Source organism: Ruditapes philippinarum, unplaced genomic scaffold (genome assembly GCF_026571515.1).
Source record: "Ruditapes philippinarum isolate M1 unplaced genomic scaffold, ASM2657151v2 ctg2627_1_1_1_1, whole genome shotgun sequence".
NCBI lineage: Eukaryota > Metazoa > Mollusca > Bivalvia > Venerida > Veneridae > Ruditapes > Ruditapes philippinarum.
The window spans coordinates 10,843-24,144 of record NW_026864954.1 but is presented as its reverse complement, the minus strand read 5'-3'; the positions used below and the strand labels follow the sequence as shown (position 1 = coordinate 24,144).

At 29.0% G+C, this 13,302-nt stretch overlaps 1 protein-coding gene across 1 annotated transcript; it reads left to right on the top strand.

Moving 5' to 3' along the window:
• Positions 1-1,115: 1,115 nt before the first annotated feature.
• On the top strand, positions 1,116-12,362 carry LOC132727390 (carbohydrate sulfotransferase 4-like). The gene is made up of 7 exons (XM_060712847.1): positions 1,116-1,722; positions 4,939-5,016; positions 8,353-8,436; positions 9,807-10,002; positions 10,283-10,378; positions 10,699-10,820; positions 11,337-12,362. Exons 2-7 carry the CDS (start codon positions 4,947-4,949, stop codon positions 12,029-12,031), a joined length of 1,263 nt encoding a protein of 420 aa, XP_060568830.1. The 5' UTR covers positions 1,116-1,722; positions 4,939-4,946; the 3' UTR covers positions 12,032-12,362.
• Positions 12,363-13,302: the final 940 nt, after the last annotated feature.

The following is a 13,302-nucleotide window of genomic DNA, read 5'->3' as shown; positions in this document are numbered from 1 at the left end:
AATGAATTCTAAAATTATGAATAAATAAATAAATAAATAAATAAATAAATAAATAAATAAATAAAATAAATAAATAAATAAATAAATAAATAAATAAATAATTACATGTACCACAATTAGTGAACGCTTTTGACTTCTAAAAAGTATGAACTAATAAATAAATAATTTAGAAAAATCTTCACAATAAAAGGGTTAAAAAATGTGTATGATGTAACAAATAAAACCTTGACTTGACAACTTAACGGCGAGAGCATCAAATATGTTCAAAAGCAATGTACAATACATTTGTTCGTTGTTATTTGGGTAAGACAATGTCGCGGGATTTAACCCATTCACAAGCTTAAAAATATAAAAATATAAAACTTTAATTAGCGAGAAAGGGACCCAAAAATAAGAAAACGTGCACAAAAGGCCACACATTTAATTGCTTTAATTGTTTGATATTTGGTAGTAGTAATTTAACATGCAATCAAGGTATAGCGTAGTATGGCTGCTGCAATGGGGACATCGAATTCAGCCTTATGTGAAAATGTTTCAATTGATAACTGTTAATTATATTATGGTAGATATAATCTTATCAGTAAGCATTAATTAAGCAACCAATTAAACTTTAAATCTTTAAAAATAAGTAGCTATCATTTGGTTAAGATGATGAAAGTGTTGAAAAGGATATTTTTCTCTTTTTATACTTATTTGTAGTTATTTGTACAAGTAAAATTTGAGGATTCATTAAAGAGTCCTGTAATAAGTATTAAAGCATCGAAAATGCATGTTTATTTGCAAAATAACATTTCAAACACATTTCTCTAATGGTTATTGTACTTATTTTTATTTTATTCCTTTTATGTCATTAGACTTATTTATGTGGTTACACAGTACAAATACATATTGACTTAATTTTAGATCATATTACATTAAAACAATTGCTTTGAATTGTTCGGCGACAGTTGAGTATATAAGACTGTATTGATAGGTAACCGATAGCCAGATCATTCTAATGCTTATATCTTTACATGTAGTCTCTGGTAAAAGCACTCGACAATTTTCTGATAGTCGATGCCTGCAAATGAAAACAATTGGATATTAAAATAATGCCACTCGAGTGGATAGACAGCTGCAATTAGTTAAGGAAGTCGGTTCTTTTATTTGATGCCTTTTATATTAATAATCGATCAATAAGTATAGAAATCACTTTTGACGTACTTAATTTAAAATATTTATTTTACAATAACAAAAATAATTGTATAAAAAGCAATTGAGAAGTACAATTTATATTTATCACGCTTGTTCAAAGCGCATGTTTAACTTTCTTTTCAGAAATCAAATTGAGAAATGTTTCATTTGACGAAAATAGTTTCTGATTGTTTTTTACATGCATATAAGAAATTAGAATAAAGGGAAATGTAAATATTAACAATAGAAATGAAAGCGTCACGGTAATATATTGGAATATGTTATAGGCAATTGGAGCTCAAATTGACTTGGTATATCATATAGTAAAAATATCATTGATCTTGTTATAATGGAACAACTAGATTTTTGATGAATTCATACTGTTACTCATTTGAATTTGTTTGTGTGACTGCATGTTTGTAAGAGTCAGAAGATTGAGTTTTTTTTCAAAACTGGCGACACGCATTTCAGTGGCGAGAATGAGGATTTAAAGGCAGTGTAGAGTTTCAAAGGTGATTGGTGTTTTCGTCCTGTTGGTATTATGTACTGGTATGTATTTACTGTTCTTTTATAATTTTATGATATATTGCAGACGAAACAATTTAACGAAATTAAAAAAAAAAAACACTTTGATTAATCATTAAATGTGTGTGTATAGAAATCTAATATGAGTTGTATAAATTATCACTATCGTAAAGACATTTTCTCTTATAGAAAGGTTCTACATGTATACTTCCCGGATATTTTTTAATTCATAATACATTTGTGTTTTTCTTTCGTATTCACCCTCTCCCAACGATCCATCGTCGATCGTCGTTGATCAAATTACGTACCAAAATTGAATTATTGAAATGAAATATTTTTATCTTTTAATCAATAAAAGAAAATTTCATTTAAAAAAAAAGAAGAAGAAGAAGGCAACAGAATAAAACGATACTATTTTTAGTGTGATTAAGAAATAATTTTTTAATAAATTAAATAGACATTTGCCTAGTTAAAGCTCATTTTCAAATTTTATTCTATATACTAAATGAAATGTTTAACTGATATTAAATACATTCATAAGAAAATTATCAACTTCTTATTGATGTCTATAGACTTTTATTCTACACATGTATTTAATTATTTTTAGTGGTGCTTATATATAACCACTAATTAAGCTGTAATTCTGTACCATTTTTATATTATACCTTCACATTGTTTTTGTACATTATTTATGAACTTTATTTTGTTTTGGGCTTGTAGCTGATAAGTAAAAAAAGATAGTGTATCGCAAAAATAGGAAATATAATTATCATAGTTCTTTCATTTAAATGCTTGCGTTTTGTAAATGTTGTGCCTATCTTAATAAAGTGTGACAGAGAGTTATTATAAAAGAAGAAGTTTACCTACATCCACAGTTGAGAAATAAAACATATATAATTAGCAAAAATTAAAATATGGTAATTCTTTTGGAAACATCAATAGCTGAAAATAAAACACGCAAAGTTATTATAAATTCACTACTAACCAAGAAGTTAATTGTGCTTGAATTGATTATTTCTGTTGAGCTGGTTCAATTTCAAAGTTTATTATCAAAAAAATATGTGCAATAATTTATTCAAAACATTTTTGTTTGAAAAAATAGAAGTAGCACCGACTAATGGGATTTTTCTCTTCACTAAGTGCGTGTGACCTGCCGATTTTATTCCCTTCTACTTAATAATGCAACGATTTCCTGTACGCATATTGGTTTCGTTATTCTTAGAATACAAATGTATATACTGGTATCCTTAACATACATGTTGAAAATGTCGTCTGAAAAATGTATGCATCATCGCTTCCGGTTATTAATTGCATTTATTTGCATTTATTTCCGCTCATTTTAATCGATTAATTTACAAAATTCTATCAACCATTACCCTGCTCCGTTGTATAATTGATTTGTCATGATTTTAATGGAGAATTGGCCAATGTCAATTTTTGAAACTTCAAAAGTAAAAGGTTAAAGAGATCAGCAGAACTGTGCCAGACTGTGGCCCGGCTATTAACTATTTTTAACGGCTTTATACATATATGATATAATACAACATGCGTTTTATTACTGATTTTGTATTGAATAAATTCTTGTTCTAAAAGGACTATCTATTACCCGACTAATGACATGTTTTTGATGTTCTAAGCGTTATAACGTTAATGAACTTCATTTCTGACATACAAGTATCATTGAAAGTTATCCTTTGAAAAAATTATAACAACTTTTAGTGAACTCGAAATGAATTTTAAAATCATAAATAAATAAAAAGATAAATAAATAAACAAATTAATTAATAAACTATTACAAGTAGATCTACCACAATTAGTGAACGCTTTTGACTTCTAAAAAGTATGAACTAATAAATAAATAATTAAGAAAAATCTTCACAATAAAAGGGTAAAAAATGTGTTTGATGTAACAAATAAAACCCTGACTTGACAACTTATCGGCAAGAGCTTACTCGTAAAAATAAAAACTTCAATTAGCAAGAAAGGGACCCCAAAAATAAGGAAACGTGCACAAAAGGCCACACATTTAATTGCTTTAATTGTTTGATATTTGGTAGTAATTTAACATGCAATCAAGTTATAGCGTAGTATGGCTGCTGCATTGGGGACACCGAACTCAGCCTTATGTGAAAATGTTTCAATTGATAACTGTTAATTATATTATGATAGGATAAAATCTCATCTGTAAGCATAAATTAAGCAACCAATCAAACCTCTTTTAAAAAAGTAGCTATCATTTGGTAAAGATGATGAAAGTGTTGACAAGGATATTTTTCTCTTTTATATTTATTTGTAATTATTTGTTTCTTAGAATACAAGTTAAATTTGATTTCATTAAAAGTCCTTTAAAAAATCTTAAAAACATCGAAAATGCATGTTTATTTGCTAAATAACATTTAAAATACATTTCTCTAATGATTATTGTACTTATTTTTATTCATTCCTTTTATGACATTGGACTTATCTATTTGTCAACACAGTACAAAAACATATTGACTTAATTTTAGATCAAATTACATTTAAACACTTGCTTTGAATTGTTCGGCGTTAGTTGAGTATATCAGACTGTATTGATAGGTAACCGATAGCCAGATCAATCTAATTCTTATAGTGTTACATGTAGTCTCTGGTTAAAGCACTCGACAATTTTCTGATACTCAAATCCTGTTAATGAAAACAATTGGATATTAAAATAATGCCACTTGAGTGGGTTAACAGCTGCGATTAGTTAAGGAAGTCTGTTCTTTTATTCGATAATCGATCAATAAGTATAGAAATCACTTTTGACGAACTCAATTTAAAATATCTATTTGACAATAGCAACAATAATTGTATTAAAAGCAATTAATAGTACAATGCCTATTTATCAATGTTGTTCAAAGCGCATGGTTTACTTTCCATTAAGTAATAAAAATTTAGAAATATTTTATTTGACGAAAATATTTTCTGATAATTTTCTGCAAACATGTTTGAAATAAGTGTAAAGGGAAATATTATTATTAGCATTCTCGGTAATACGTATATTGGAATATGTAATAGGCAATTAAAGCACTGTTTTATTTGGCATATTTTATAGCAAAAATAGCATTGATCTTGTTAGAATGGAACACTTAGATTTTGATGGAATAATTCATACTGTTACTCTTGAGCTAAATTCTTATAACTTGTTTGTGATTGTTTGTTTGTAAGAGCCAAAATATTGAAACTTTTTTTTTTCAAAACTTGCTAAACGCATTTCAGTGTCGAGAATGAGGATTTTAAGGCAGTGTAGAGTTTCAAAGGTGTTTGGTGCCTTTGTTCTGTTGGTATTATGTACTGGTATGTATTTACTATTCTTTTATAATTTGATAATATATTGCAAACTATACATTGAATCATGCAACGAAATTTAAGAAACTTTTTTATGTTTCATTAATGTGAGACATGTAATATGAGTTGGCAAAATAATCGCTACCGTAAAAAATAACTGTTATAGAAATATAACCCCTTAAAAAACCCAAAAACAAACAACAACAAGAACATAATAACAATTATCTTGGTGATAAAATTTTTAGTGTGACGAAGTAATGGTTGTATTTGCCTACTATTTTGTTTGAATCATGTAAGGCTCAAATTGAAATGATATACTATAGGAATTGTTAACTGATATAACATACATTCTTAGGAACATTACAAACTTCATATATATAAACATTTTATATTTATCAAGTCATCGTCAATTGTGATTATATATTAACATTAAGCAACAATTTTCTACCATTAATATTATACTTTCACACTGTTTTTGTACAAATGTAAACACATTATTTATGAAATACTTTTTGTTGATGGTGTTTTGGCTGATGAGTTAAAACAAATATTAATTGTATTGAAAAATATATGAAATATAATTATTACAATATTCGTATAGTTCTTTCATTTAAATCCTTGCGTTTTGTAAGTGTTGTGTTAAACATTATGAACTATGGCAGCGATATTTTAAAAGAAGTTTACCTACACCCACAGTTGAGAAATAAAAAAAATGTAATCAACAGAAATGAGGATATGGTATTCTTTTGAAACAGCAACAGCAGAAAATAAAACACGTAAAGTTATAAATTCACTACTAACCTAGCAGTTAATTGTGCTTGAATTGATTTTTTGTTGAGGTTGTTAGAAATTTTTCAGCAATTCAATAAATTCACAGTTTATTAATGAAAGAAATATGTGCAATAATTTATTTAAAACATCTTTGTTTGAAATAATTGAAGTAGCACCGATTAACGGGATTTTTCTATATGGCCTGTCGACCTTATTCCCTTCTACTAAATAATGCAGCTGTTTCCTGTACGCATATTGGTTTCGTTGTTCTTGGAAAATATTTCTATAACATACAAGTTGAAAATGTCGTCTGAAAAATGTATGCACCATTGCTTCCGGATATTTATTGCGTTAATTTGCATTTATTTCCGTTCATTTTAATCGATTCATTTACATCATCTATCTATTAACCATTACCCTGCTGTCTTGTGTAATTGATTTGTCATGTTTTAAATGTAAAATTTTCCGACTCTCAATTTTTGAAACTTCAAAAGTAAAAGGCCAAACAGATCAGTAGAATAGTGACAGACTGTGGCCCGGCTATCAACTATATTTTAGACCGCTATATACATGTATGTATATACATGTATGTATAAATGCAAAACATGATATAATACAACAGCGTTTTTGTATTTTCTGATCGTAAGATCAGTAAATACATAGCTAACATCCACGGTCTAACACAAAATTTCCTTACAGTCCTAACAACGCAAAGTAGTTCTAACTCAAGACTGCTTAAAAACCAGCAATTTAAAAGAAAGAATAATTTTTAATGTAGGCATTTAACAAATTACAGTGCATTAAAAGTTTAGATTAGTCAATAGAAATATGAGGTTACAATCACAAATTTCGCGGATGAATATCTTTTTTACCCAATGAAAAATGTTCGGCTATTTCCGTAAAGCTTCGGATTATCATGAATATCATTTTAATCAATGAAAATGCTATTTTTAGCTATGTCGATTAATGAATACTCCAGAGCGTAGTACACAAATAAATCTGACTGTCGAGTAGTGGAATATATACAAATCGGACTGTTTGGCGAGAAGATTTTCGCTAAATTATTTTCATCAGTGTTAAACAACAGGTTTATCGTGAACAAAATACCTCGAAATTAATAAGGATTGCAAACACGAAATGGAAATTCTCAATTTAGAATTACATAATGTATTCGTTTTTATTCAAGGTACATATGTATTACTTCGCCGTGGTGCAGAGGTAAGCGGTCTCGTTGAGGGTGTGAGAGGCATATAGTTCAAATCCTAGTCGAGGCAATTCTATTTTTTTTTCATGCAAAATTCCATATGTATCAATCTCAAACTGTTATAGAAGAAAATCAAAACGCTGTCGCTGCGTAAGATGAATTATAGTATATAAAAATAAACTTATACAGGAAAGTACATACAGATAGTCAGTATGATTTAGATTGCAAAGATCAGAAAATACCATAGAGCTGCAGCCCTTTGATTTGTGTTGCTGATACATTGTATGCTAAAATAAATATTAAATGTAAAGAAAAGTGTAAAAAAAATTCCAGTGCAGTGTTTAAAAAGGTGTTATTTGCCCATGATATATTCAGTGAACATGCAATACAATGTAGAAATACATCATGTATGTGCAGTGGATGTAAAAATCGGGAAAAAGGAAAAATCCTAAAGATCTCAAAGACCCAGAAAAACATAATAAGAGTAAAGTGAAGTACGGGCTCTCAAACGGCGCTTGAAAACAGCAATAACAACAGAAGGAACAACAACATCAACAAAAATAAAAAAACCCATCAAAACAACAACAACTTAAACACACACAAAAGAGCAAAAAAACAACAAACAAACAAAAACAACAACAAAAACAAACAAAACAACAATAACAAAACCCAACTGGCTGCTAATTGATATTTATAAAGTCATCTGTTTTTACGAGCATCATCTTATTTAGTTTAAACCGAGACTTTTGTGTTGTTGATATAATAAGGCTAGTAGACATAAATAGATAAAACAGGTGTTTTTCGTAGAGTTTAGAATTATCATTCAAATGGCCAGGTGTTGCTGGAACAAACACTATGAAAAGATAACTTGGGAATTGATATGACCGTATTAGAACTGTGATCAAGTTTGAAACTGCAAATATAAGATAGCCATTAGGGTTTTTTTAAAGGGAAAGGCAATGTTAGAATAAAAACTTGATATCAGAAATAGAATACTATAAATAGTAAATCTGCAAATTTTCTGCCTTCAGAAATAATTTTGACGTCATGCTTTAGACGTCATTCTAAGCAAAGAATGTCAGACCATTTTTATTTATAAATGCAATAAAATGTTAATTCAAATATTGACCAATTTCTCTGCTTAATGCAAGAAAATAAGTTTTTCCAGTACAATCAGACACTTGTAAAAAAACAAACAAACTAATATATCGGAATGATTTTTTGTTTACTCTATATTAAAATCGTCCTTATGATAATCTGTTTATATAATGTATTGTTTGGACAAAACATTTTCATGTTTATCCTTGACCTATATGAAGGACTGGGTGACATACTACCATTTGATATTTTTATTTTTTTTTTAATTTCAGGAATTATGGAATTCATTATTTATGCCACAAACAAGACAGCCTTAAGAGTTCTGGAACTGTTTCACAGAAAAAGAATACTGAATGGTAATTTCCACATTTAACCAGTTGTTGTTTGTATATTCAACACAGTTAGAAGTTAAAACATAGTTCAACACTTGAAAATTCATTTAAAAAAAGAAGAATTAAAAAGTCTTTGGTATCTATTAAATGGCATAATTTAAATTTAAAACATTTGCAAGCTTAATTTCAATGACCTTGCAATGGGTTTTGACAGCAGTGTCACCACTATCATCTTAAAATTAAATTAGTGAAAATTTCTGCAGCAGCGTAGGTTTTCTAAAATTGTTATCCAGCTTGTTTTGTATGCCATTTGGATCATTGAATGAGGGAAATGGTTTTTAGACATTAAGTTTTCATACAGTGACAACTTTAAAAACAGGTGTCTGAAATGATATGCATCGGAAACATTCTTGGTTATTAATGAAAGTAAATCTTTGTTTAGCAAATCGCTTTGCAATGGCACATTTTAAGCGTTCTTGTGACGAATTACCAAAGCAATTGCATTCTGTTTTAAATTTTATTTCTATCAAATGGTGAATGCTATTTGGCTATTCATGCTATTTGGCCTGGTCTCAAAATTGCTTATAACTGATATTTGTAGAAATTGCACAATCTTCGATCCGTACAGAGGTATCAGTAGGAAGGCCAGTTTTTTATACAAAAAATCTAACTTTTTTGCAAATGAACTGTGTACCTGAGCCTGATGAATGTTTCACGTGATCGGAGTATTGTATAAAGTTTATGTATTTCTATAATGAATTCTACAACGATGAGACTCAAATTAAACATTAATTAAAAATTCAATTTTGGAAATCTGAGTTTCCTTTTCTTTTAAAATATTGGTGGTTCAAAAGAAAAAAATACATATATGCTATTGCAGTTGTCATGGAAATAAATAATTATGCCTGTTATAAAATTGAATAAGATTGTATTGCTGGAAAACCTTTTTGAATTTGTTTAATTGTATTTATAAACATTTTCCGTTTTTGTATTTGATGCTTTATCAACACCTGTGCAATATGAAATCTGAAAATCTTTCTACGCCAGAATGATTCTAAATTGCCAGCGTCGTATTCTCTTTTAGAGACAATATTTATTTGAATAGTATTGTTACAATCTACATGTGGTAATTATTGTGGACGTCAACTGAAAACCATTTGCCTAGACATTTGTAGTGGAATTGCATAAACTTACTATATGTGTTTTCTAAATGGTCTCAAAGCCTTCCATTTCATATTTGGTTTTTTAAAACAGAAAATCTTATCTTTCCTTGTAAATAATGTCCCGTAGAGTACAAGCTTTGTTTCAGTAACATGTAGCTTGTAGCATATATATTGAACTGATGTGTGTTAATCATATGCTAATACCCTTTTTATAATGTTCTCTTTTACTAGAAGGAGCCTTACGTTACTTACCAAAATATGACGTCATATTAAGCGCCTATATGAATAGTGGTTCCACATATACCGGAAGAATACTAGGTTTCCGTAAAGATGCATTTTATTTTTACGAACCATTATGGCGACTGACACTTTGGGGATATTACAGATCCAACTTTACTGTGTGTAGCACTCGAACAAACATGTGTAGGTATGGGTTATTTTATTACCATTTATTTTCAATTACAGTTATATGTACATTTATTAACACTATTTACTCTTTTGTAAGGATTCATTTAGTTATGATTAAAATTTGACTATTTTAAACTCATCGACATATAGATATACACTTATGATAAATACTTTTGATAAATACTTATGAAAAATGCTTATATGTGTATTTTTTAATGTGTATAACATTGAAGATATGTTTTTGAATGAAAATATTCCTTTGTAAACATATTCAAAGGTGTAATGATTAATTTATACAGAGAAATCCCAAAAGACGAAATGAATCAAAACAAACCTATTGTTGGACGGTCCAAGAAAGGCCTCGATTTTCATTTGCTTCATGACAAAGATATCATGTAAGTTGTTTTTTCCTTCGAAATATATGATCAGAATCATTGTGATCAGAATAAGAAAAAATAGTTTTATTGTGAAATTACAATTACAATTTAAGGTTGGTTTAAGCTGTTCTTTTCGCAAATCCTTGATTTTCTTTATTAATAGTAACAATTTTATTATATGCATTCACTTAATATATAAATTCTTATTTTTTTTGTAACTGCGGTTCAATCAAAAGTGGCATTTTGATGAAGAACTCATGTCAAAGCTTTTTTGTACGACATAATAAAAATACCTTTTATATCCGGTTTCAATGTAATTACGTTCTTTAAACCCATAGCAACATGTCAGTAACTCCTTTACAAGTCGCTCAAAGAATAATTCATCACGTCTTTAGATGTCGTCTGCTGCAGGTTCAAAATCTTATCCAACCAGGAGTAACAGATGCTGTAGGATTTTCAGGTAGTATGTTTTTATCATTGTATATTTAATTCATAAACCATTACACTAATATGTTCAATAATCACTATTTTTGTTTAAAAATATCGCCAGATCTTAAGAATTTCATTCCGGTTATGATTTGCATGATACTGGCGTAAGAACTTCGTTAAAGTTTACTTTTAAACATGTTTTGTTGTAGTTGTATGTGATATTAGTATAATTATATACCTTGTATTATATAAAATTATATGTATATATTTTGAACTATTTTATTCTTTAATATCAGATACTGTATGTGTTACTTGTACACATATTCTTCATATCCTGTATAAATTAAATACAAGTTCATGTCTTTTATTAAATGTGCAAGACCAACCATAAAGTGAATTTCCTCAAATAAACTTTAACAAATTTTCTTTATCAAATGCCATATTTCTAGATCCACTGGCATTTATGTAAACTAGCGTTGGAATTGTTTCTGTCAAAAAGTTATGTTTAGTATAAAAGATAACCTGTGTATTTTCCTCGTTGATATAGGTCAAAGCTGGAACATTTATCGTTATTGTATTAGCAGAAATAAACCATTTGATCATTGTCTAGAAGTTTTGCAATCCTCAAATTGTCACCATGCCAAACACAGAGTGTCAAAAGTACTGAGACTATCTCTTGGAGCATTAGAAGATATTCTTCGAACCTCTCCTAAACTGAAAGTAGTTCATCTTTTTCGAGATCCCAGAGCTATAATTCATTCGAGATTAGAGACACATGGGTATCCTCTTGAAAAGACGACGTCTCATAATGGTATAAAGAACAATGCAAAATCCTTGTGTACTAAAATGGCGGCAGACCTTAAGGATGGCGAACGCTTAAAGAAACTGTTTCCGAACAGGTTTTGTTTCATTCACTATGAAGATATTTACACAAAAGATGATTCTTTAATCGAATTGCATACTTTTCTTGGAATGTCAATAACTCGAGAAATCATACATAACGCTAGGGTGCATGTGTCAAATTATGGAAGCAACAGAAAAAGGTCTGCTAGATCGGAAAGGAATAGAAATAATGCATTTTGGTGGAGAAAATATTTAAGTTGGGACATAATGAAATTAATTGATTCTGAATGTTCCTTTATATATTCAGAACTTGGATATCCAATCATAATGGACAAAGAGGACAAAGAGAATTTCAACGAATCTTTTGTGATACAGAATCTCCAATTTTCAATGACGTAATTAAAGGCTGGTTGGTTAGTTGAAAAGTTTGTACTTGACTGCTAAATTAATAGCTTATTTAAACATATTTAGCCGTCGCAAAGCTATATAAGTGTATGTGCAATTTAAACGTAAATTTATAACCTAGCCAAAATGACCATCGTATAAATAAATTCTCTTTTGTTATATACATATATTTGTATTATAATAAATAATCTAAATGATTATGTGAATATAAAAACCTACATAATTATTTGGTTAATGATCTTCGTCAACAGTGTGTAACAAAAGAACTAACTGACTTTTCTATCTTACATGAGTTTTATTCTTGTACGTTATTTTTAAATGTTACTCTTGCCATAGACTCGTCATAAATGAAAGTGTGAAAGATCTCTGTCTTTCTTAAATAACTTTATATAGCCAAGCTCAGTCTTAAAATTCCTGTTACCATGGCAACGAGGGGACATCTCAAAATTGGCAAAAATCTCTTTTTGTGTTGATTTTTTCCATTAAAATTTGTCTTTAAAGTGCTGCAACTTCTCAATGGATTAATCTAGAGTCAAAGGCTTTCAAGCGTTGGTTATACGTTACCTTATGATCGACCTGGGGTCATTTTTTTGCCATTCACAAGTTCATAATTTTTTTGGCAACCCCCAAACAGAAGGGGGCACCGCTGATGTATCTTTTGGATAGGAGGCGGCGCCGAAAAAAAAGTGGTCACTCTTTTAAACAACATTTCTCAAACAAAAACAATTGTTGGACCTTAATAAGGCATTGTTTCACCATTTGATACAACGAAAAGGGGTGGGGGATGGTGGTGGCGTTTTGGTGGCAAAATGAGGCTTTTTAGCGAGTGTAGAGTTTCAAAGGTGCTAGTGCCTATGTTCTGTTAGTATTATGTACTGGTAAGTATTTACTGTTCTTTTATAATTTGATAAGTAATTACGGGGCATACTATTTAATCAAATCAAATAAAGAAACGGTTTATATAATAATAATTTCATTAAACGTTTTATCTTATTGTTATTATAATCATTAATCATCATTAACGAAAAGGCATTCACTGTTATAGAATTTTACGACGTTCGGCATGTACGTCCTGATCATAATGTACTAGTGTACTTGATAAAAAACATACTATTTTCTGTAAATGAATTCTGTTCCATACATAATTTGTATATTTTAATGCTAGTAACACACAACGTTTTATAGAAAAATAATAATGATTATAGTTTCGTTGTATTGAAGACATGATTACATGTAACAAACATTTATCGAAATAAGTCATTTGC